Source organism: Poecilia mexicana, unplaced genomic scaffold (genome assembly GCF_051168715.1).
Source record: "Poecilia mexicana isolate PSO_F unplaced genomic scaffold, ASM5116871v1 scaffold_12, whole genome shotgun sequence".
Lineage (NCBI taxonomy): Eukaryota > Metazoa > Chordata > Actinopteri > Cyprinodontiformes > Poeciliidae > Poecilia > Poecilia mexicana.
In genome coordinates this window covers 9,906,997-9,934,239 of record NW_028263381.1, presented here as the reverse complement: position 1 = coordinate 9,934,239, position 27,243 = coordinate 9,906,997, and the positions used below count along the sequence as shown (strand labels likewise).

At 39.7% G+C, this 27,243-nt stretch overlaps 1 protein-coding gene across 1 annotated transcript in view; it reads right to left on the bottom strand.

The window, feature by feature from the left end:
* Positions 1-25,237, bottom strand: part of hcn1 (hyperpolarization activated cyclic nucleotide-gated potassium channel 1) — a 70,290-nt gene extending 45,053 nt beyond the window's left edge. The window contains exons 1-2 of the mRNA XM_088011342.1: positions 24,494-25,237; positions 17,071-17,494 (exon numbers count right to left, since the gene is read on the bottom strand). Coding sequence (XP_087867468.1) covers positions 17,071-17,494; positions 24,494-24,849 — 780 coding nt within the window. The 5' untranslated portion in view covers positions 24,850-25,237. The remainder of the gene's footprint in view (positions 1-17,070; positions 17,495-24,493) is intronic.
* Positions 25,238-27,243: the final 2,006 nt, after the last annotated feature.

Genomic DNA, 27,243 nt, shown 5'->3' with positions numbered 1-27,243 from the left:
GAAGATTTGGGTTTTCCTTGACTTTCTTTTTGCTTGGTGAAAACTGCTGCATAGTCTTTGATGCACAATATCACATAGACTTTGCCCCCTATGCAAACTACGTTGGACTGCAATGTTCCTGAAATTAAGAAATTAATTATTATCCAATTCGAGGGTTCAAGTCACTGACATTATGAGTAGTTGCTATGTGATTCAGCATCAAAGAGAAAAGTAAGGTGTATTCGCTAAAAAAACATGTACAACTCGGCAACATAAGAAAAAAAAAGACAAAGAAGAACGAATGCAAAAAGGAAAGACAGGAAATGTAAAGGAAAGGAAACGATGGAGAAGTCATGGAGAGGACATGTAGTTCTGTAAGCTGAGTTGTAGATGTGCTGTAGATGGCAGTCATTGAAGATTAGTGCCCATGTGAGAGGAGGAGGGATTTGACTGGATTGCACAGGGTGACCTGCTGTGCTCTTGTAAACATCAGCAATATGGACCCTTTCTGCCCACAATGTAAAGTGAGGACGCTTTATGCAGGAGGGGGCGGAGACACTCGAAGCCCCAGCTGATCCTCTCTGTTGGATGTCAACCACCGCCTATGATAATGCCAATGATAGCACAACAGGAAATGTTGTGGTTAAAAATAAAATAAAATAAAAAAAACATCCAAGAGTGAAAATCTACACATACAGAAGCTAAAAGGTACTACAGGCCCTCGCAAAAACATTCAGATCCCTTCAACTTTGCCACATTTTGTGGTATTACAACCACAGTCTGTGCTGTTTTTTGATTGTTTTTTTATGTTTGATCAACACAAAGATTTGCATAAAGGTGAGGTGTAAGAACAACCTGAAAAGTATCCAGAGCATTTGTATTCATCCTCTTTACTCTGACCACTCCTCCCCCCCCCCCCCCAGGACATAAAGTCAGTGTAGTCAAATGACAGCATAACGCCATGGCGAAGTTTGTCTTCAGCACAGAAAGGAAAGCTGTTAGACCTCATGGATGGAGTTCAATGCAATCATTAGAGAGAATTTGTGAGGTATAGAGAAAAGCTTTCTGCTAGACACTGAAGCCAACGATACACAATCTACAATTGAATCGCTTAGACAAAAGAACATATATTTGTTGGAGTGGTTTAGTCAAAGTCCAATCCAAAAATCAATTGAGAATCTGTGGCGTGACTTAAAAACTACAGCTCAAAGATGTTCTCTGTTCAGTCTGAGTTTGAGCTATGTTGCAAGGAAGAATGGGGAAAAGGTCTTTAGTTTTGTACAGCTAGTAGCAGCTAGTAGCAGCATACTCTAAAGGCCTTGAACACCACACTTTAAATTTGTATTCCTAAGCAAATCGAGACTCATCTTTCATTTTTCTCCTGCTTTACAGCTATGCTCTATTTTCTCTACATCTACAGAATAAAATGTGATGAAGTGAGTGGTTGTAAAAAGTGAAAAGTTTACTTTTGCAATAGTCACAAAAGAGCATCAGCACATTAAACAGCCTCCATATGTCTAGCTGTTGCATCATGACTACAGCTGATCTTCCACATAATCCCCTCTGTCTGCAGCCACACACGCACGCACACGCACACACGTGCACACACACGCGCGCGGACACACATCTGTGTGCTCTTACGGCAGGTAACTGTTCTGATATTGCCTCTCAATGGGACATTGTATGAGAGCAGCTGTAGTCATGACAGCAGGACAAAAGGGCGCCTCGCTAAATCCATTCACCGCCACATTAACTTCGGGAAGCGAACGGAGAAGAAATCTAAATGCTCCACTAGTTTCTAATTAATTAATTTGCACAAGGCATCATTTCAGGATGCCTAGGATGAGTGGGGGTACTTCAGTGTAATTACTGACGGAGTCACTAATACGTGCCCCTGATGCCGAATCCGTCAATCAGTCCAGCTCTGATTTGTCAATCATTCAATTAGCTAATGGTCATAAAAACACCATGAAGGTTCTAAAAATAAATGTTGTTTTTTTTTCAGATGGAAACTCTGGCCATTATATGACTTTGTCTGTCTAATTCACACTGGTAGATATAAATTGATAAATATAAATACTGACAACCAATGAAGCCAAAGCTTCAGCTTTTTAGTGTTTGGTGTAAATTACCACCAATACATCATTAAAAAAAAGCGCATCAACTAAACACAATATTGTAAACTTAAATAAAATATCCACAGTAGCATCACCAGCAATTTATAACAAAGCACGTCAAATATATCAATAGGAGCATTTCTTTATTTGATAGTTTGCTTAAAGTTTAAGCACACAATACCTAGTTTAATGTCTTTAAGGTTGGAAAAAAAAGTACCATGAGGCTTTCTTTCCTCAATTACTTTCTACAATAACAAGGTAACATACCAGCCAGCAAAAATAGCCAACGATAAGCCGAATCTTCACAGCTATCACTTCCCCACCCCCACCAGATACACAAAAGACAAATTTATCTGTCATCTGTCTGCTTACTGTACTGTGAAGAATGAGCAGAGGGAAACTTGTCTCTGCAGGGGGATATCCCATGGGGATGGACAGAAGATCAAAGCTGCTGTTACCGACTGTTTTTTCACTCATAACTCTGGAGGGAGTTAATGAACTTCAAGAAAAGATGTTGCTGCTAAACACAGTAGGATTTCAGAAGCTAAATTATGCAAAAAGCAGGACCTTATTGTGCTGGATAATGTGGAGCAGCTACATTTAGACTAAAGGCAGAGTCAAAGACGCTTCTAAACTGCATTCTGGCTGAAAACTCGCTTCTGTTTGTTTATTTTGGAAAAATGGAACCTATGGAGATGTTCATATGCAAAACAAAGAGGGTGGCAAATTTGTATATCAATGAGTGCAGGAATCTAATATTGGCATCATAAAACTTCCAGTGCCTTTTTGTAGAATTGTGTACCTATAACTCTCACATTTTATCACATTTCAACTCCAAATGCCTGAATTGTATTGACTTTTTTTTATTTGTCAACACAAAGTAGTAAATTATTTAATACATGCTTTTTACATGAATAAAAATGTTTAAAAAGGTACGCCGTGTATTTGTATTCGGCTCCTCCGGGTCAGAAGTTTATAGAACCGAGTTTCCCTACATCAACGTTTGCAACTCTTTTGAAGTGCATTCCTGCCCGTTTTGTACATCTACAGACATAAACGTTCTGCCTATTCCCGTTCAGACTTGTTCAGATTAAACGAAGAACGTCTGAATAATAGTTGTCAAGACTCTCCACAAACTCCCAACTGGATTTAAATTTGATCTTTGGCACTCTTCCCGGAAGGCCAGATTAGTAGGAGCTTTTTGTTCTCTAAAATTCGCTAACAGACTCGTTAGGTAAAGACTGCGTTTAAATTACACACATGTGGACTTTCACTAATTATCTTTCAGAACAGCAATGGTTTTGTGTTGGATTCTATTTACTGGTTTGATTTTTATTTGTGAAAAGTGTAGAAAATTGTTCCTTCACATTACAGCTGTGCAGTACTTTGTTTGGTTGTAACATTATAAAAGGGGAAAAACTTCAAACGGTTAGAATGCCATTACAAGAAAATTAAAAGGCACCAGCAAGTGCTTCATTCTCCCTTTTTTTAATATGTAGGTAGGTTAAATTTTAGATTTAAGAATAAACCTGTGCAGACAAACTTTCTGCCCTCTTTTTCTCAGTTACTTCCCTTCGGTGTCACTACCTTTCTGTCTACACGTCTGTCTCGCTGTCTCCACTGTGCGGACATGTCTCTTTGCATCCAACATCAAACAAAAGGAACAAACTAAGAGTCAGACTGACTGCAACAGAAAGAGACAGAGAGTGAGACAGAGCAATAAGTGGAGGTAACCCCATCAAAGGAGTTCACCCTTGGTTACAGCAACAGTGTGATGCAGCTACAGTATAGCAACGTATTCAGGCTCACCTGGAATTAAACATCAATCTAAATGGTAATGAGTCTGAGTGCTTAGAGAACAACATCTCCATCTGCAGATGTTCCTTTACCAAAGGTCAAACTATACGATATACATTATATCAGTATAATGCACAGATATAAACACATACCTAGCTCTAACCCTAGCATGGTTGATAGCAATATTGCCTTGCAGAAAGAAGGTCTTGGGTCTTTCTGCATGGAGTTGGTATGTTTCTCGTGCAAACACATGGGTTGGTGCCCGTCTCCAGCAGTCATTCAGCAACACAAAATTATCCAAGCATGCCCAGACACACAACTAAGTCATGGTGTTGGACAGTAGGCGGAACAACAACACCAGGAGAACCCCAATGCAAAACGTAGAATGAGAATCTATGGAGTTTTTTTTTTTTGTGTGTTTGTTTTTTTTTCCAAATTAATTTTTTCTACATAAAAATTACAGCTTATAAAAACTCAATACTGCATTAGGACGCAGTGCTGTAGGGGAAAATTAACTTTAATGTGCTAATTATTTTTTATAACCATGGAACTGTTCAGATAAAAACTATTTACTCAGATTATTAACTTTTGATTGTGTGTTCTAACAATATAGAATGCTTTGGAATAAATTCAGTTCCCTGAATGCTTTATAAGAGATATAACAGATTTTGACAGTGTTTGCAAACTTCTCGCTCGCCCATCCAAATCACTGCATTCAGGCGTTAATCACTTCCACGGCACAGCTGTATAAAAAACCTGCACCGAGACAAGCAGACTGCTTGCAGAAAACAGTCGGCGAGTCCCAGTGCAGAACTGTGACGGGATAAATAAATTCAGCCATGAACATTCTTTGTTAGGAAATACTCCACAGTCTGGTATTGGTGTTGTATGACAAAGTTGAAGTGACTGGGAACTGCAGCAACTCTGCCACACATCAGTAGGCCACACAAGTTACTAGTGAGATGCAGGGGAAGGCAAGGCAAAGCTGGATGCAGCATTGTAAAGCATGGACACTGTGGATTCTGGAGCAGTGGAAACAAGCCATCTGGAATGACAAATCAGGCCTCTCTGCCTGTCATCTAATGGGCGGGTTGCAAGGAGAACAACACTTCTCTGATTTGCATTGTGCCAAGTGCAGAGGTTTGGCGCAGAGGTGAATATAGAGTGTGATTGTTGCTTAAAAGCTGGGCTCATCAACATAGAATCAAAGGAACTCTTAATGCTTCAGCACACTTTACACAACTGCAAAGCAGTGAACATAATATAAAGACATGCATAAGAGAATTTGACATGGAAGAGCTCATCTGTACGGCAATGAGTTCTGACCTTAAGAACACATTTGAGATTAAATGGAGTGGAGACGCATCGATATTTGACCTTACAAAGCAGTTTCCTAAAGAATGGTGAAAAATGCCGATAACGACACTTCTGTATTTCAGTGAAGCCTTCCCAGAAGAGCTGAAGTGGTTGTACCTGCAAAAGCTGGACCTATTAAGCCCTATTGATTAAAAACAGGACGTCACTCATGTTCATAATGATGTGACGGTAGATGAGCAGATTCCTTTGGCAATACAGTTTGTATTTTGCAGTGCATGTCGTTTTTCTACCTCTTTTTTTTCCCCCATCGACCTGCCACTACTATGGTTGTCTGGGTCTCTTTCACAGTTTGGAAGTGTGTCCATAAACCAGACAATTGATTGGGTTAAAATGTTAAATGAATTGGATTTTTAGAGCTGTAGATGCTCTCGTTAGTTGTAGAACTCACAAAAGTTCTATAACTCTTCTGGGGATTCATCGTGGAGAGTAAATCCGCACAATGGCCTCGTGTTTCTAGTTTATTACTAGGTTAAATGCTGCTGGCGTGGCACAGCCCACAGTAAGACTTCTGAGGAGCAAATGAGCAGCAAGTAGTGGGGTGTCTGCAGAACTGAAGCAACAAATATATATATAAATATATATATATTGCATTAAATTAAAATATATATATTGCATTAAATTAAACTAAATTAAAATGTTCGGTGAAGGTCAAGAGTGGTCATACAAAAACAATGGATCTAAAACTTGTGAACGCAAAACAGACTAGTTAAGTTTTTAACAAATTTTGCAACAAAGACTTATTTAATTAGTGCTTTGCTTGTCTTTTCTTATGCCACAATATTTATGTTTCTTTCTCATGGTCTACTTATGAAGAGATCTAAAAAAAAAAAGCATGTCTTCACTTTTTTCAAATACATTTTTTTTGACGCTCAGGAAGAACAACAGTAAAATGCTACCGTTGGCAAGCATGGCAGGAGAAGGGCTTTCCCCTACAAAGGGGTCGCCCTACAAACTGAAATGTGTTGAGTTGGCTAAATCCTACAGCAACTTGAACTGGAACGCCGTGCTAAGGTTAGATGAGACGGGAGTTTTTGGCAACACACACTCCTGGAGGGCCAAGAGTAGAAGACAGCACACAGCACAAAATTATCAAAAAGCAGCAGCAGTGGTAGTTTTGTAAAAACACAAGTATATCTTCCTGCCAGATGCATTTTTAATGAACAAATTTGTTTTGTTTTCTTTTTTTTAAGGGTCAGACCATGTCTACAGTAAAATAATAAAAATAAATGCATTTATTTTTATTATATTTAAGGCTTTTTACACATTTTCAACGGTGTTATCCTTAGCAGAACACTTTTTAAGCAGCAGATTTCCTTCCACTTTCTCAAACCTAAATGTGACCTTAAACTCTGTGTGCTTAACCATATGGAAAAACAATTAGCACTCTCTACTGCAGCTAACAAGAGCAACTAGCAACAGAAGGAGCAATTTGGCAGGGAAAAATAAGATGGTCAGCAGGGAACGAGGAGAAGAAAGTCGTTCTTTCAGGCCGTTGAGTCTGGGATTTTCCTCCCCTTGAGCCAAGAGTGAGCTTCCCTCGGTGAGCTGAGCAAGAACAGGATTCATGGTGCATTATGCTCATCGTCACAGAGGCTCATTTGGAAGACAGAAGACGAGAACTGACAGCGAGAGATGGAAAAAGAAAAAAAAAAAGAAGTGACACCCTTCATTTCTCTTTGCATGACAAAATTGGTCTGACGAAGTCCATTTAGTTATTGTGTACAGTTTGTTTTTTGTTTTTTAACACAGAAATTTATGTGTCAAAGGAGATAAAAATGACCAAGTTTGTCAGCAAGACCAAGCCACAAATTTCTCAAATAAATATTTTTGGCAGAAGAAATAATCCGCTGTAAAGTTATAGTATTAGCAGAGGATTGTTGGTGGCAGTGAAGGGCGCAGTTTGGTTTAAAATAAAAATCTAAAAATCTCAAATCGGCGGCAGCAAAAATGTCAAATGTATTACCTGAATTCATTTAAACGGACAATACTCCCTCCTAAAAAAAATAAAAAAATGTCAACTGTGTAACAGTCAGAGCTTTGACGCGCGGAGATGTGACCGAGCTCTTTATCTGCCCTGCGGCAAGAAATCTCTGCTTTGCCTCTAACAAACCATGGGGCCATGCTTCTCAGTGCAAAGATACTGAATCTGTTTATTCCAGGTTCCTTAATGAGGAATCCACACCGTTTTATCTAAAAAGTGGAATCAGAAGTTGGGCTTCAACACAAAACACAAAGGAAAGCAGGTAGAATCATGTATTTATAGTACATCAGTAGACTTAGAAAATTTGTGTTGCATTACAAATGAAAGATTTTACTGAATGCATTATTTTCTTCCTCACTTTTGTATCATATTTGCAGAGGATGCAAAAGTGTTGCACGGGATAACTACATTAACTCTTTATGTCGAACCGCACATGTACTGATTTACCTTTTTTTTTTTTTTTTTCAATTTTATAAATCTTGTTACCATAAAGTTTGAGGTGACCGAACTCCCTGAAGGTGCTGTCCAGAACTTGAGCAGCAATGCCATTTTCAAATTTTTCACGTCACCAAATTCCACTTCAAAAGCACTTTAACGCTACGTATTATAATTACTCAGTCGTAAGAAGCACACGTTAAATAATAATTGTAAACATAAACGTTGTACATAATTGCACTATAATGCAAGTGGAAAAATTCCAGTTTTTAGCACATGATGGACGAACAATCTCAGAGGAGATGCAAAGCAGCGGCACAGGCACAGAAGATGCTCTCCACTGTGAAGACATCACAGACAGGACTGATGTCCCTCCTAACCCACAGGTCACTGCAGCAAAGCACACACTACAGATAGGCTGGCAGGATTACTTGCTGCAGCCACTTTGGCGCATTTACTTTATCACGACTTCAATGTTTCAACTTCTCTAAAGAGGATGAGAACTCCACTTGAACCTCCACATTCATCTAACTTTTTTCCCCCCTCACCATCAGGAGATGCTGCCGTAAAGACCGCCTCCCTCTCAAACACACACACACACACACACACACACACCCTCCCAACTCCCTCAATCCTTCTTCTGCAACATGCAGGCTGCTTTGAGGCGTCATCAGTTTAATAATAAATAACACAGATACCTCCTGGCATCCATAAACTGTGGTGCAGAACCGGACCCTCGGCAACATCTATAGATTTTTTTTTTTTTTTTTTTTTTTTTTTTGAGTGAAACCATTAAAACAAAGGGTTCAGCTGTACTGAATGAGGGACATAAAGTGTTTTTATTGCTTATCTTTGCAACAGGAGTGTCAGTCACGCTACGGGTGGATCGATGTTTTCCACCGAGCCGGATTGAAAGAGTTCAAGTTGTGCTTTCAAGCTGCCACATGTCTCCTCTTATTGGCCACAGAGTATAAAAATACCCAGAGCCACTCACAAACACGTAGACATGACAACAATCCTCGGCCTCTCGCATCGCATCAAATCACAGGACGTAACAGGAAACAGTTGTACGCAGACACCAGCCGGCGGCTCCGCTCCGACGCGGAGTGAGAGTCCTGCAGCCACTCGCATTTCTGCTGCCCGCTCCCTGCTTGTGTGTCCAACAGCTAAATACCATTTGAGAGAATGTGGTAATGAGGACAGGCTCCTTTTAATTATGCTCCTGTAAATGCCATTTGCTGCTCTCTCTGATAAATTAGCCCTGTGTTGCTTCTATACGTTCATGTTGAGACGACAAATGGGAGACTGGTGAGAAAAAATAAAAAAAAGAGAAATAAAAGAGATCACTTGCATGTCCTGAGTTTGAGCTTAATTTTACAGAGCTAACTGTGAGATCCTGTTTTCTAACTCCAACGGATGATAAAAGAAAAACTATGCAGCTGCTGTGTGATTCACCAATGAAAAGAAACGCAAACTGCTCCCCGTTCTTTGTTTCCTGTCTTTCTACTCTCCTTTAATCTAACACACAATTTAGTACATCATGAGTCAGCGCATCTCCCCGTGTGTGTGTGTGTTTTTCTTTGTTTTTTTTTTGTGAGAGTGTGTGCGTGGCTGTGCGTCTGTTTGTCCCCGCGTGGTTCTGGGACGCCGGCCCCGTGGCTCTGAGCACCTGGCACAGCCTTTACTGAAACAGGTGAAGCAAAACCACGGGATACTGTAACGCCCACTAATCAGCTTCAACACGAAACAAGCTGGTAATGAGATGCCTTCGGCTTCATTGTGAGGCTCTTTTTCGGGTTATGATACCGCACACTTCCGACGCGTTCAGATTCGTCATCACCGGAGGACAGGATGCTCCATTTCGAGTTTGTTTTTTTTTGTAAAAATCTGCTTCTGTGCTCATACGTACATTATTTATATATTTTCGCAAACCTAGTTAGTTCCTTCTCATGCAGCACCTTCAGTTTTCTTTTGTTGTAGTTTTTTTTTTTTTTTTTTAAGTATTTTTTGAAGTTTTTACAATCTGCCACCCTCCCGTTCATAAATTGTGTATTTGAGTTGTTCTCAAACCATGGATTACAGTCCCTTCTGAGTTTACAACTCACAATTTCAGAGTGAAACAAACTGCTTTTACTGTAGCTGCTGCTATTTTACCAAACACAAGTAGACAATCGGCCCCACAGTGCCACCAGGAATATTGTAGATTAAAATGCTGGGCGCCTGCTGACATCTATTATGAATTAATCAGAGATGAGTGAGACGTGTAGAAATCTGCACATGAACCGAATCAGACAATTTTCAGCTCGACTGTTCCTGCTCAGTGATGGGCAAGTTGAAAATTGAAAAAAATATGTTCTTTTTCTGATAAAAAAAAAGAAAAAAGAAAAGCCTTTAACTGTCATGCTGACGGCACTAAACTTCAAGGCAAACAGCTACAGAGCGGAGACAAAATAAGCTATTTTCAGTACGATACTGCTTTAATTTTAAAAATGGATTCCTTGGGATACCTATTAGCTATTCCTAACAGCTAATCTGTTAGCTTAGCTAATAGTTCTTTAAAAAAATATACAACCAAAAGAAAACTGTGTAAAGACCTACAAAGACAGACTATAGAAATGGTACAAACATTCACACTTTGAATGATGGAGGGTGTAAAAAGCTCTGGTGTCAGACAGTCACACAAAGGTGTGGGTTATTTGAAGGCCAGTAGAAGATAGTTTAGTTTTCCTGCTGCCACACACGGTAAACTGGATACACCGAGGTCAGCTTGCTCACAATTTCCCTCTTTCAGATCGATTTACCAATTGTGAATCCAGCACCTCGGGTTGGGAGGATAGATCTGTGCTGATAAACTCTAATTAAAGAGATCACTTACTTAATGGCTGGGAGTCGGCCCCAAACTTTCTGTGTAGAGCAAACTGCACAACTGGAAACACGGACAGCTTTTCAACAGGAGCGGTTTGTGAATACACTTTCTAAATTTGAACATTAGGCAATGCTGAAATGCAAAAGAATTTTGAGAAGATCTGATGAACTTGAACTTGTGACTCTGTTACATCCATCAGGCTGCCTGAGAATCATTGCCTTTTCTTTTCAACCCATTTCCAAGTTCATGTCAGATCAGGTGTTAAAAAAATAACCCAAGAGGTTCAGCATTAATAACAAAATAATGAAGTTTCCTGGGAATACAGAAAAGCAGGTGTAAATCATCTTATTGCAAATGTTTCTGTTACTATGGGAGGTTTGTGCCAAATTACAACTGCAAGTCTGTTAAAATTTCAATTTCAATTGTATGATATACTTTGAGTAGACTCTGATCTTGCTCATCTCCCTGTGTGTGTGTGTGTGTTTTTCTGGGTTTTTTTTGTGAGAGTGTGTGCATGGCTGCCTACTCATGAGTAGGTAGTCGATTTTAAATTGTGAATGCATCATGCTTGAGTGCATGGTGCATCACTTTACAATAAACAATTTGCATTATTGTTTTACAAAATAAAGCAAATTCTGAAAAATAGTAATTTTATATATTGCTAAATATACACAAATTAAATATCTTTAATTTCTAAAGATATTTAATTTTCTAAAAAAATAAATAAATTGCAATCAAATGTTTTGCTAAAAACTCCATCCCATAAACATCCAATTAGTACATCTCATACATTCAAAATTGTAATCTAAGGCATAACATTAAGCTGTTTGTGGATTAGGTGTACTGATTTCATGTATTATCCAACAGTGCAGCATTAGTCAAACTCAGCCTGAGGTCTCAGGGAGGTTAGAGCCACCCCTGAGGGCTGCTGCGTTGCCACAAGCCCAACCTGAGCCCTCCAGCTTGAGCCTGGTTCTGGCAGGAGGCCTGGTGGCCATGATGAGCCAGATGTGGCACTGGGAGCTCTGGGGATTTTCTACGTGCAGTTTACAAATGTTATCCTTTAATTATGCGATTGCATCTTTTATTAAATACGTTAAATCAGCACGGACGCGGCGGTTTAAGCAATCCGTTCATATAAACCTTACCGTGGACAAACATATTTTCATGCAAATAAGGTTCGCAAAAACAGAAAGCGTGCGAAGGCAATTTTAGAAGTTGGACACGGTAAAACTTTGGTGTAATGACTCAAAGGTCATTTGTATAATTAGCCTGTGAGGGCATGAAATAATAAGAGAAACATACGGACAGGAGGTTCAAAATGCATGAGAGCAGAGGGCGAAAACGTCCTTGAAACATCCCTAAAAACGCTGGTGAAGTTAAAGATTAAATGGTGTAAATGCCACCACTAATCACTGTCATTATAAAAGGCAACTCATTAAACTCTCAGACATTACATACAAGTAGCTGGTAAACCACCACTCACCAAAAAAAAAAAAAACAAAAAAAAAAAAAACAAATCAAGGTACTTTATCACCACCCAAATACAATACAAGCATTTAAAAATACCCAAAAACGGTCTTTACTTCTTTACTGTGTAGTACATTATTCTTGTATGTTGGGGAAAATGAGACCAAAACAAGGGACTTTCATCCAGACCACATTAACAAATTCTAAGTGAATTCAGAGGAAAGAAACTGGCAGACAGTGAAACAACATCTGAAAATTATTCCTACTCGGTTTCTTGCTTCTTTCATGGTGTCCAGTGGATGAGGTTTTCTTCCAAAGCAATGAAACCTGTGGTTCACAACATATAGGACTCCTTTTATTTGAGTCCTCCCTCTCAATAATTATAGAACTCCACTTTATGGTGCCCCCAAAAAGAAGACCAACATGACCCAAAATTTCTTATTTGATGACAACCATCATTCAAAAACTTTAGTCCTAATTTATGTTGAATCCTGTCGTTTGCGTATCCACATAAGCAGTGGCAGTGAAGGCATTAACGACTCTACTTGGCATATGAATAGCATAGCATCACTAACAAACACTGGTTTGATAACTTTTGGTACATTAGCGGCCAAGAATAAAGTTAAGCTACATTCAGTTTACGTAAAATAATATTACAATGTGGAACAGCCTGTTTTTGACATGAGTGTAGGGAAGGCTACTCATCACTTCCAGCAGATGAAGCTTTTTTTAATTACTTGCATTAATGACTGCAACATGACGTAAATGTTTTAAAGCTGTTCTGCAGCAGAAGCTTTAAAATGCATGTCCAAATCCAGCAATTTAGCCTTCACTTCCAGTGAAAAGTTCACATCCACTCATCACAGAATGTCACGTTCATTTTTGGCCTTTAAGAAGCCATTTGGAGCATTTTTCTCTTCCCCAAGATAAACCACTTTCATAATTTCCAGGATAAAGAGTTTGCATAAGCTCAAATTTATTGTGAATTTTTGGGCAAAACTATCAACGCATAAGCAAATATAGATTTTCAAACCCTTTCATTTGTAGATACATTACCTTTAACAGATTAGTACCTGGACCACATGCTTTCTGTACCCATGGCAACCGACAAAAGCATATGACGTGAAATTTTGACCCCTCTTCATAAGAGAAACAGTAGAGGCCATTTAGCTGGTTGGTTGCCTGACACGGACCTGATGTTGCACTCAAAAGGTCTTTATTATAGAGAAAATAAAAACATACACTTTCACACACCAATACACAGATTGATGAGCATCTTAATCTTTAACGCCTTACCCCAGGATGCAGGCGTGGCATGGAAGGAAGCTGGAGCTGAACTCGCAACTTTTCAGTTGCAACACACCTACAGTGGCCCAAAACCTTCTTTTGTAAAGTTGAGATTGTGGCTTTAGGAAGGTTTTTATTTTAATTTTACTTTATCCGTTTGCAGAAACAAATGAGATGTCTAGGGGATAACTGTCTTCTGGAAACAAAATATTGACTTTGTGTCCAAGTCGGAACTATATGACAAAAAGCCCAGTTTAATCAAAAAATATTAAACTGGGCTCACCCATTCTCAAACCCGTCATAAGCTGGAATAAAAGCCAGTTAGACGTTGCAACGGAGGGTTCTTATCAAATAATAAATAATAATAATAATAATAAAAAACATCACTTAAAATCCTGTACCAGCTACAGGACTAAATGTGAAACGTTTAAAGGATATCAACATTCCAACAAAATGGCTGACTCTTTATATAGTGCACAATATAGTAAATGAGAAAATAATACGAGCTCAGCTTAAATCAGAGCAACACTTTTACTCTGTTGACATTTCTGGTTTGATTTCGACATGAAATCAAACCAGAAAATGACTCCATAAATCGTGGCGTGAAAATATGCCGATGTCTGCTGAAGTCAAATCCGTCCCGTTCACCTCCTCAAAGATCGGGGGGAAAAAAGGAGCTAGTTTTCAGGTGTGTAAACAGCATGGTCTTCCAAGTGGTTGGTGCCTGTTTAAATTGTCCTGTTTGAGTGTACGCCATATTTACTGCTCGCCGTGACCTTTACGCCGTACGCTATAATTTCCCAAAGCTCTGCACATTGCAATAATTATGTGAGAGTAAACACGCGGATGAATAGCTGATCAAACACAAAGAGAGGGAGCCATGCATAAACAGCGGCAACCGGCAGCATAAATACCAAGTAAGGTAGGGTGTGGGCGAGCGCCGGTGATTTAACTACCCAGTCATCTGTGATGGATTCCTGCATTGCAACTTTCGACAAGCTTCCTAGCTTATCTTATATGGCTCATAGTCAAGTGAGTGTATCCACTCAGCTGTTTTATTTAAAACAGCTACGTGTTCTCGTTTTCGGCACAAGCAAATTTAACAGAACAAAAGCGCGGATTTACTAAAACATGGCAGGTAGAGTTACTTCAGCACACCTGCAGCTGACTACAAACCTATTTTTAAACGCACATGGCCAACATCTATCATTTTAAGTAAAAATAAAATCTTTCCCTGTGTTCCCTGTGGGTGAAAAAGAACGGCACGAATACAGCCAACATATTAATATGCCGTTTGTCTCTGCAGCACAAAGATCTAAAGAGGATTTAACAAAAAACAACAAATCTGAATGTGGCCAGTTCTGACTGTCCGGCCTGTGGTGATGATTAAACAACACCCATCGTTCCCTCCGCAGACGGAGGAGAGAGATGTGACAAAGTGAGGAAGGAGGCGGCCAACACACCACGACAGATGAAGGAATGATGGATGAACATAGAGGACGGAGGATGACTTATTGTGGAAACTGACTGCCTGAATAACTAACTAAGTCTGTGGTTGAGCTGATGTAATGACGGTTTCGCTGCTTGAAGTCCATTACGACGGCAGAGGCTGCATTTGTCCCTCCATTAGCGCTCTAATCCTGATGCAGACACCTGACATGTTGGAACTGACTGGACTCTTTCCAACTCACGTCTCCTGTGGATGCGTCGGCTGTTTTGAATGGGGCTCCGAAAAAACCCCCAAAAAACCTATTATTGTAATTTTAAAAAAGCCTGACATCTAAAAGGACAAACAGAAATGACAACAGCCCATAGGTGAGAGAAGTGAACGAAAAGGAACAACGTGAATGAGAAGAACAGAGAGAAAAGCAGTGCTGCGAGTTCTGCTCCTCTATTCAAGCATTACGACGCGTCCCTATATGCTGCACCGCCAGGCTGCATGCTCACTGCAGATTTTCATTAACCTTGCTGCACCAAATATTTGTCTCAGCCACACAACACTCAGACCTATTCAAGTCGCTCTTTTCTGTGTGCTATTTTATAAGGCATAAAAGGGAGACTGAATAGAAAGGACAGCACTTTGTAAAAAATTTCATAAGCATATATATATATATATATATATATATATATATATATATATATATATATATATATATATATATATATATATATATATATATATATATATATATATATATATATATATATATATATATATATATATATATATATATATATATACATATATATATATATATACACACAAAATTAAGAAGTGCAACATGCATATGTATTCAGTAAATAAAAAAAACTGTGTAAGCAAATTTCATCAGGGGTTCATCATCTCCCCTGATTAGTAAATAGAGTCTCCTTGTGTGTATTCTAACCTCAGTATGGATGTAGCCGTTACCTGAAGGCCTCAAACAGAAGCTACTTTTTAAATAGAACTACTTCTTTATGAAATAAAATAAAGAACCCAGCAGGGAACACAGCAAACACATGGCGAAGGGTTCTGTCTCTAAACAGATGAGAAAGACATTCTCTGCATAGTTGCAAAGTAATATTTGGTGGAAAACCAATCCTGCATGAAATCCCAAACACACCATCCCTGCGGTTTCATATGGTAATGGCGGCCTCGTGCTGTTTTCCAGCAAGGACAGGAAGCATCAGAATGGCGGTGAGATGTAACCAGGCGAAAATGTTTATATTCTGAACAAGAAATCACAAAGTGTAGTCCAGCACATTGGCCTTTTAGTTTAGCACTAATGCTAACTTTTGTTAGCTAGCTATGGTGTGCAGCATTTTACTACAGTACTTACAAATCATCATTCTCTCGCTTGTCAGGCTGTTTTTTTTTTTTTGTTTGTTTGTTTTTGTACCAAAATGCTGGGAAAACAAATTAGAATTGGTGGCAGCTTTTTTTCAATGCTTCTGTAATCAAGAGTTGTCAGGCAGCCTAACCAGACGTCTTTATTATGCAACCCTGTCATACAACAGTGCAGCTCTAAAACTGCTTCCCGTTTTACTTCAAAATAAGAGTCTTAACTATAAACACAAGCAGGGATATTATGAACATCTTATACCCACTTCACCAGACCAAATCAGGCTGACAGCAACTAGGTAGATTTTTTTCGCAAGACAGACTTCATTTTCACAAAACATACTGATGTGTGTTAGTATTATGCAATCTTGAGTTAACGGATATTATATTTCTGGTTTCCACCTTGCAAGTAGGGCAGTACTATATGTAGTTATTAGCAGGAACATTCTAACACAAGACTTTGTGGAACCGAGGCGTACCTTGAAACAGAAAGCGCGTCCGTGTCTAAATAAAAGTGCCTCTCATTTTAAAATATCTATTGACTGTAAAACTGTACTGGAATCAAACTGATTACCACAATTAGTAAGAAAACATGCATAGTTTAGGTGTGGAACACTACTTATGACCTCCTCAAATCTATAGAAAAATCACAAGAGCAGGATAAATCCTTCCACAACTGAAAATAATGAACTTTAAATTTGAGATTGTTCCCACCACCACGTTACATCTAGCTTTACTGTGTAGAATCGTCGATGAGTAATGTAGCCTGTTACTGCATTTAGTCAGTATATGTCTCCATAAAAACCCTCTAAAAATGGCACCGGGTGGTTTTAGATCCAGCTCACAAGCCCAAATATACACAGAATAATCTCATAACAATGAGTTCCTCTCTTTTTTTTTCTCCTTTTAATCTATATGCAAAGAAATGCCGTATACACACCTCCTCCCACTGATGTATATATCTGATGAGCCGGGACAATCTCAACAGACGCAGCAGACTGAGGATCTTGGTGAAGCGGACGATTCGCAGAGCACGTGCAGTTTTGTACACCTCCGAGTCGAAGCCTTTCTCCACAATTAAAAAGATATAATCCACCGGAATGGAGGAGAGGAAGTCCACCACGAACCAGCTCTTCAGGTAATTCATCTTGATGACCTTGGGGTCGAGGATGATCTCGGAGCTCTCCTCGTTGACGATCCCCGTCCTGAAGTTCATGACCAGGTCCACCAAGAAGATGGTGTCCGAAGCCACGTTGAAGACCAGCCAGGTGGTGGTGGTCTGCTCTGAGAAGAAGGTTATTCCCACAGGAATGATGATTAGATTCCCCATCATCATGATGAGCATTATCAAGTCCCAGTAGAACCTGCAACGGAGATGCATGCAATTTAGTGAAGCAACAAAAACAAGGCAGCCTTAGCTAGTTAACATGAATCGATAAAGATTGTTGCGTAATCCTATTACACAACTGGTGGTTTTACTGATTTCAAGGTGGAAGAGTTAAGACTATGGCTTTTATTTTACTATGTGAACCCACAGGAAGCATGAAGATCCATGCTAGAGTTATTGCCAGATCTCGTAACCATGATTCAAGGACACCAGGTTATATATTGCTACCACTTACTGTCCCTTTTCAGGACTCTTTGGACTGAGACCCTCTCATACTTCACAGCCCCCCTAATGTCTCGCTCTGCCTTGCCGTGCAAAAAAAAAAAGAAAAGGAAAAAGGCAGGAGTGATTCATCAGTTCCCATGCTCTGTTCACCAAGCGTCTCAGGCCCCAGAAAAGGCTGAGCGACCACGAAATGAAAATAGATGCTTTCAGGAATCCTATCTCCTTCTAAAAACTCTCCGCTGACGCCATCCCTGCTCGCTCCTGTCCCTGCCTCGCTGCCCGCTCGCTGACGTTACCGAAGGTGGAAATGGACTTGCTGGCTATTTGGCAGGCTGCCAGTCTGACGGGAGGACCGGCCACACAGAAATGGATCTGTGTGAATAAATTAAACCAGGGCCTTGGCTTTATAAATACCCACAGATCATGTGTCCGATGATTGTCTTCACTTCGGCTGAAAAGCGGTCTTCAAGGTGGCTCACAAAACCCACTGAAGGTATTTTTACACCAGTAGCAGATATTGAGCCCTGCAGTGGACTCTTAAGGAAATTGTATGATGCACTTTGGGTTTTTCATGCATTATATTCCTCTCAGGAGTGTTTTATTTTAAGATATGAAGACAATGATGGTAATAAGAATCATTAATTAGACATTCTAAGCATTAAGAGTTTAAAAAAATTATACTTTTTGGTGGCTTACTGTGCTATTGTAATATTCCATGCCTATAAACGCATCCATGTTGCTTGAGCTTTTCCACCATCTGTCATGTTACAACCACAGTGTATCAGAACAGCATGTTGGGGGCAAATGTGTAGAAGGAAAATTAAACATGGTTTGATACTTTCTTTTGCAAAGAAAAATCTGAAAAATCTAGTATGAATATGCAACTTTTGTTGCTGCAAATACAGCTACTAGTTGTTTAGGGGTATGTCTCAACTTGCTTTAAACATAAATAATAATAATAAAAAAAATTTATTCTTTCCTTTGTTTCTTTGCAAAACCAATCCGGCACAGTCAGACTGGATTGTGTTCAGCTATTCTCAGCTGGACCTAGATCTGGACTTTCACTAGGCCGTTCTAACACATGAAATTGCTTTGATCTGAACCCTTCCACTATAGATCTGGTTGTTTATCATTTCTGTCCTGCGGGTAGGTGAACCTCCTATTTCCAGGATTGTCCTGTATTTAGTTCCATTTATCAGCTGTTTGTTGTGCATCTTTGTTCTTGGTCTGCGACAAACAAAACACCGGACTTTCTTCTCGTCACTTCTCCGTTAAGGACAGACAATAGACATATTGTCAAAAGATTCTCTCACCTGAGATGTGGATCTCTGCAACTTCTCCTGTGCTACAACAGGAGCTTAGGTTCCTGCTCTGATTAATTCTCTGCATTTTTATCCTGTAGGGATAGGTTTTATACTGAGATTAATTTGGACTCAAGTGAACTCTTGTTTGCCAAGAACTGAATTTAGGGATATAAAATGAAAAAAGGGCCTTAAATAATAACAAGTGCAATGCTATTTCAAGTGTTTGTAGAAACATTTTAACATTTCATTTTCATCTCACTTAAAAAAAAAGTACGTCCTGAGGTTCCAAGGTTGTAATGTGACAAAAATGTGAAAAAATGTCAATAAACAGCTCTGGGGAAAAAAATTAATAAAAAATAGGAGACCACTGCACTGAACCTCATTGAAAACCTCATGATTATTCCACCATATATTGACTTCTGGACTTTTCCTGAGTTAATTAGTATTATTGTGTCTAAGTAAATGTGAACTTGCCTTCTCTGCATTATTTGAGGTTTGAAAGCACTGCAGGTTTTACGTTATATTGACCATTTCTCATTTTCTGCTAATAAACGCAAAATATTTCCTCGGGATTACGGAGACATGTTGTCGATAAAAGAACAATGTTCATTTTACTCAAACATGTACATTTAAAAAGTTAAATCAGACTGTATTTTGAGTGCTTTCTTAATTCTCTTTCTAGAGCCGTATTTGCAAGGCACTGCAAGTAAAGCACGAGTACCTTTTTTCTTTTCTTAGCATTTATTTATTTATTTAAAAACAACTTATCTGCTGTGACTCATCTTTCCAATTTTCAGAGACACCAAAACTGGAATATTTACACTGGGGGCGATGCGGTCGAGAGTGAAGATGGAACACGGAATGATGAGCAAAAAAGATCATCGAAGCCTGTGGTTAAAGCAGGAAGCCCTATTAAAGTTAAACAAGTTGAAACACAAACAGCAGCTCAAAAGGTTAAGCTGCAAGTCAAGGAAATCTTGGATGTTTTCCACTCGTATTAACATAATGAAAAGGACTGCCCACATATTTTACATACTTTTTATCTCTATCGTGACTTATTTTTGGGTGGTAATCACACTGTGCGCGACCTTTAAGACACCCACTTGAATAAGTCATCCAAAGGGTTGATCCAAAGCCCAGCATTTTGGGTGATATTTCTTTAAATGGGGTAGGAATTTGTGTTTTTTTATAGACGTAGTCCATCATAAGGCTACCACCGCATTCTGCCTCTGCACTCATGTTTTCAGTCATCACTGGATTAAGCTCTTGGATTAATGGTCAAGTTCTCAGTTTATTCTCAGTCCCAGTTAAACCAGTAGCTGTAACTGTACTTTGTACGTCTGCATACAGCTTTTATTTATCCCCTTCTTCAGATTCAGGATGTCAAGCAATGCACAAGGTGCATTATTCAAGCAGTGCGCTCCTGTGCAGCACCAGCTTTGCAGTCAGCCACCTCCAGATGCGCCGCACATGCTTCTTTCAAAGCTTCACACTGTAAATCACCCCGAACACCCAAATAAGTCGCTGCCGTCATTGATTTACATGGGCGACGGGAGCGAGACACGGCCGACTCCGCAGTGACACTGCAGAGACGTTTCTTCCCGAGTCAATCCAATACCTGCTGCGTGACAATAGATTAAACAAGCATGTGCGACCCCTGAATATATATTTTATATTAAAAAAAACAACGGAAAAAAAAAAGCAAAGAAATGAGACAAAATGTTCTTGCACACATCACAGCTTAAAGTTTTAAAAGACATGAACCTCAAACTAAAATTCCCAGGCAGAGGGATTCAGTAGTAGAACTAATCCTGCTTTAAATCAAGCCAGCACTTTTTTTTTTTTTACTCGTAGATTTCCTTTTACAACAAGTGATCCATCATAATCAGTGCCAGGCCAATCCTGCCAAGCAACAGAGGGAACCCTACATGATCTTAGTCAGTGCAGGCTGGTCCAATCCGGTCTGCAATATAACAGGTAAGGCACGCAGTGAAAGGTCACAAAGTAATGATGCTTGTGCGGCGAGAAAAAACACAATCTTCTGGTCGGACAGAGGGGTCCCAGAGCAATCTACGGATAGAACTGCAAGACGCGGCGACAGTAATTTACTCAATATTTGCGTTTATTGGTAAATGTCTGAATAGATTTTGTTTTTATGTGGTAAGAAATTTGATCAAACTTCTGGTTTGATCAAATTTGAGCAATCATTTTGGAGCATATATTGTAAAAAGAAATGCACGCACTATCCTCCACAAGTTTAAACTGCAATAGTTTAAGACTAGCATTGCAATTTATGAGGCCGAGGCGCACCAATCATTTGGTCAGATATCAGAACTGGAGATACTTTCCTTGAATTTTCTCTTACATCAACTCTGAAAAGTGATTCACTTATTCAATAAATGTACCAAAATAAGAACCTGCACAATTTTCTGTTATTTTAATTCATGCACTTTTCTGAGTTTAATAAAAATCTAATATGGGGTTAGGAACAAATGATTTGATGCGTAAAAGATGATAACCCTTTTACTACTTGATTTCCTGTTGAATTGAAACCCTCTACCTTTATAAAACTATTGTGTGATAGTCTTTCTATTCGGAAATCCATTTTTGGCCTGATCAGTGCATCTCTAGTTTACAAAATAAAATTAAAATTAACAATTTGCATCTTGAAAGCGGATTGCGTCAGAGTCCAACAAAACATAACACAAACCGTGAAGCCAGGCATGAAGCCTCTCCGAAAAAATCCATGAATAATAAATATTACTAACTTGCTATTAATCTTTAAGCAGGTACTGTGCACAAAGAATATGTTGCATATTGAGTTTCAAACACTCCCACCATGCATGGTGTCTTCCATGTGTTGTTTTTTTTGTTTGTTTTTTTATGTATGGCTTTGGTCATACTACACTACACTGCTTAGATAACCAAACGAAAAAAGGTAGCCTGTTCACCTAAAATACACTCCGCCACTTTCAGGACTGTCTCAGAGCCGAAGTATCATCGTTTCTTTACATCGACTAAAGAGAAAGAATCCCTTCTGTCAAGTCACTCTTTGGAAAATGTCATTGAGAGGATAACCCGAGGGCAGCCTTCACCAACAGGAGAATGAGAAACATCTTCCAGTGCTGCGGCAGCAACAAGGAAGAGGCCAGTCTGGCCTTTTTTGCTGTGACATGTCCCCTTACAAATGCATGAGCAAAAATCTTGCCCGTTATTGCTACAAATTCAAAAAGGAAGTATGGATTACTCCTCATTATTCCTGGCGTGCCTTTTGGTCATCTGTGGAAGGGGTCAGTCTTCTTGCGTAATTGTTGGTGGATTCTACTAAGCTCATTGACTGCCGTTTGTCGCTAATCTTGCCCACTAAGTTTGCACTTCTGTGTATCCACAAGGACATCTGGAAGTGTCTATGTGTTTGACTATGCCTTCCTCCAAGTGTATAATATAGACAATTTCTACATTTCACCTGCAGAGTGGCTCAGAGGTGGGCCAGCATCGGATTCTGCCTTTGATTCTGCCTTGAGTTGAAAACAATGTGTTTTTCACTATATTTATCTGCTGCTCCGGCAGGCACAATGCAGTCAAATGCCTACCAGACATACTTTTTAGTAGCTTGTAAATTCTAGTTTGAAAACATGAATACAGTGTTGTCTTGTGGTAGTGACGAGAAGCCACTTTTAGCTTGAGTCTTTGTTTTTCTTGCATCCAAATGTTGCAGACACGCAAATTTGTCTTTCTTCTACATATGAGAAAAAAGATGTTTCAGCCAGCTGATGAGCAGAAGCCAGAAATAGGTAGGGAAGGGCCAGCGCTATGCTACTCTATGGTTCATGAAGAGAGCAATGTTTTAAAAAATGCAGATATACTCTTGTAGTTTATCTGGCACGTCATGAAAAGATTTTGAAACTCTAACTTCATAAAACAAGAGTCTAACTTGCTACCCACAACTTGCTCATTTCTACTTAGGACTCAAGCGTATTGGAAAACCTATTGCTGCTCGTCTTCAACCTGAGATCGAGTGGCCCTTAAATCAGCAGCAGTGTACACAGAGTTCTGCATTCACAGTCCCTGCCCAAAGCTCAGGACCACGGACAGCTCTGTGGTAGCGGCAAACAGAGGGAACAACTGGGATGATTGTCCTCGTGCCAAAAGCCCACTGGTGCAAAAGCCGGACCAGATGAAATGCTTAATTGGTCAAGAATTGAACTGTAAACATGCAAACATGCAGCATGTGCGTCACTGGTCCTTCCTGTGCATGATCTGGTTAGTGCTGGAAATATAAAACCAACTGTCTGGATCCATTTGCCACACAACCTATGCTATAGGATTTAGGATTTGTGATATAACGTGTTTTCTCCAAACCAATACCCAAAATGGAACAAAGCATATATGCAAATTTGACAACTATGTAAATGTCAATATCACTCTTTGGAGGAGTTATGAACTGCTTCTATGCTGCAGCCAGCACATTCCCTCATTAGGACAGCTGTAACATCTTCTACAGATTCAGTCTCATCGATTGATTTAGGTCGGGGGGGGGGGTTTGTTGTTGTTGTTGTTGTTTTTCTTCTTTCCTGTTGTGTTTTTGTTGAGTTTGCTGCTTTTGACTAGAATCATGCCAGCATATAAGAAAAACAAATAGCAAAAATAAAAGTTCTGGAGAAAAAGAATGAAAATAACCCTGGATCAGTCTGTTGTAGATTGTGGAATATAAAAAAAGATAAACATTTAATTTTGGGTTTCCCCATAATACCAATGGAAGAAGAGAGTCCATGTCCAATATAAATTAGACAAGGCTGCCAAACTTTGAGATTTCTCTCCATTAATACGTGGAAAATGTGAGATATTCCAGTGGAAGCACCTCAAACACAACCTTACACTCCTCTTTTAGTTCCCTAAATTTATTCAACATGGCAGTTTTTGCTTCTTCTTTCCCCCTACGTGATTTTACCGCATTCTGTGCTTCCCCCCCCCTGCACGCAGGCCTTTCGCTTTACCGCCGCCTACAATGAAATGTTTACTACCGTGATGGTGCAGAGGCATTGTCACGTTGTGCCCAGGTGAAGTCGCCCCTTCAGATAGAGGAACACGTCACCCAGTTTGTGTGAAACATGCAGGAAATCTGAGCTGTGAGAATGTTTGCAAATTCTGACATTCAGCAATCTTTTCCCAAGGACACCCCACTAATATATGCATATTGCCTTTTTTATTATTATTATTTTAATTCTTTTTTTTTTTTTTTTTTTTTTTTTTTTAATATGCCGCAATGAATCAGCCTTGGAGCAGAGCCTCTCTGCCTGCAGAAACCAGATTGCTTACATGCAGAGGTAGATTAGTGGATGCGCTTAGGGGCCAGGCTGTATGAGGCTATAGCTCCCAGACCCTCAGGGTGACGGAGGGGATGCATTCAGAGGGAGGGGTGAGCAGGTGTCTGTTCCAGTCCTTACCTAAAATCGCTATATGGGTGAATGATCCAGTATCCGGCCGTCTGGACCCTCTCTTGCTCTTTCTCCACGGCTTTCTGACTGCCGAACATTCGCAAGGAGAACTTATTGACTCCGGGCTGCATCATCGCCCCGAATTGCCTCTGCATAAAACCATGCTGCCTGGACGCCCCGTCCAGGTCGTCAAAGCCGACCATGGCCTCTTCCCGCTCCCCCTTGAAGCCCACGGAGTTGCCATGGTCCTTCGTGTTCTGGCTCCCCGTGTTATTTTTCTGTATCGAGTCTTGCCTCTGAAAAACATTATTCCCATCCGCCTTCTCCTCCTTGTTGCCGGAGAACGAATTGGATTTGTCTTCCATGGTGCTCCGAGTTTGCCCGTTGTTCTCTGTGGACAGAGCGCTCCGCCGGCTGCTCGCGAGAGAGGACCCGCCGTGGGCTCTGCTGGTTCTTCTCGGTGTCCTTCAAACTGTTCGGCTTCTCTTGTCTTCAAATGCGAGTGCTGCAAACTGAGACGGGAGTGCACGGGAGCCCGGTGGATCAGGTTTCTTGGGTTACCGCCATCTACCGACGGCCCCGGCTCCTGCCGTGTAGCGTCTGTGCTTCATCCCTCACTCCGCACGGCACTGCGGTTTAACTGGCACATGCTCCTGCACCTTATTTACATAATGCTACAGGCGAAATGTGGCCCGTGAGATCCCTCTGTCCTCCTCTCCGAACATCTGTCAGAGAGGAGGAAGTGGTGGTGGTGGGGGTTGGGGTTGGGGGGGGCGGACGCATTAAAAATAATAGTTTTGTTGTCAGTTTCTGTTTCTGTTTTGGCCTGAATGACGATATAAGTTTTATTTTTGCGCTAATATATGCACGACATATTCCATCACGATTAAAAAGATGCACGTAAGTTTGATCGACTCACTGTAGCATTTTTTTGGTGGGGGAGAATAATAATTTTTAATGTGTTGAACTTTTCCACATTTTGCCAAATTTCAGTGGAATATTCTGCAGTATAGTAATAAGGTGCCCAATTGGGAATCATGTTTTGCTTTGTTGTTGTTGCAAATTTGAATCTGGTAAAGGCGTGTCATGCATATCCTACATACTTTGTTGAAGCACATTGTGCTGAGAACACAGCTGCAAGTATTCAGAGGTGTTTCTTTACCAGCTTTCCATAGCTAGACACTTACATTTTTATCCATTTGATCAAAAAGGTCAAGTTTGGTCAAATTGGAAGGAAGGCTGAAAAAAAAAAAAAAAATCTCCCACAGCATGATACTACCATCACTGTATTTTACAGGGAAAATTGTGTTCAGGGCAGGACTCCACAATATGTAGTAGTACACTATTAGTGATGTTAATCAGGACTGTTTGAATGCAATGACGATTGGCCGTGAAGATGACTTTTAATTTATCCGTGTGATTCAATTCAGCTCTCTGGAATTATTTTTGATCTGTGTTTTAAATTAACAATAACACAGTGACAGCCAAACCCATGCCATATAAATCAGGTTCACCACATGATATTTGTTTTACTCTGAACAACTAAACACTTGAATGTTCTTTGGTGATACATTTCAGATCCATAATAATCGGTGTGAAATAAGAAAATAGTATTTCAAAGCTATATATTTTAATACTAAAGTTATTTGAGAGACTAAAGAATAAAGGATTCTACACAAGACCTCAATTTCTGAACAATTCTGCCAATGCTGAAGGATCCGGATTTGTATTATATGTATTGGCCAGTAGGGGATAAGGTAAAAAAAAAAAAAAAGTAATAATAAAATCACAGAACAAACATCTTTTATTTTACATATTAAGTTTGTTAGTGAAAGCAAACGTAAAAATTAACATAAAAAAGACAAAGTAAAGCTTTTCAACTGTGAATGACAAAGTAAGAACCAGGCAATAACATGGAAAGTGGGGATGTGGGGGGAATTGTAAATATGAGGAGAAATCAAGAAAATGAAAAGAAAATTTAAGTAAGAAACATTTCTCTGTGCAGTCATAGAATAATGTGCTTTCTGTGTGACCTTCAAGGTTTCCTCAAATTGTAAAGTTGGTGTTTACATGTTTGATAATTGTGCATGTGTGTATTTCTGTTGCACGTGTTTGTTTTTTTTTTTGGTTTGGTTTGTTTTTTGAAGGAGTTGCTTGGTTTGTAGGGTCAATTATTCTGTTTTCATTTTAAGAAATAATCAAAAATAACACTTTACACAGCACATTCAAAATATTACACGCAGCCAATTTTTTATTTTTTAGCAAATTAATGAAGCACATTGTGTTCTACCCTTTCAAAAAAAAAAAAAAATAAATAACCATCAGTACTTCTGCACTGTGGCATTACATCCACACACACACACCACCTCTGCTGGTCGTTTCAATGGCTTTACCAAACCACATCTGTCTGTGTGTATCACTGGAGAGGGCATTAGCTCAGATATTTGTTGCATGTTTGGATGTGGATTATGATGTAATGATCCAAATGTTATCGTAATTGAAGCAGACATTCCTTAATTTTTTTATGTGTCCCCCATCCCCACCCACCCCACCCTTGTCAGCTGGTTTGGGTTGAGTTGGATTAGCCGGAATGCCAACTGTCTCCCCCTGCGCGAAGCTTGTGTAACTTTGGCTACTCTGCGAGTGACGCAGGGAGGGGTAGCGAGGGAGACAAATGTTGCGTAACGTTTTATGGCTTTAACTAATGCTGATATTGACCAAGTACAAATGCTAAATGGCCCCACTCACATGTCCAGAAA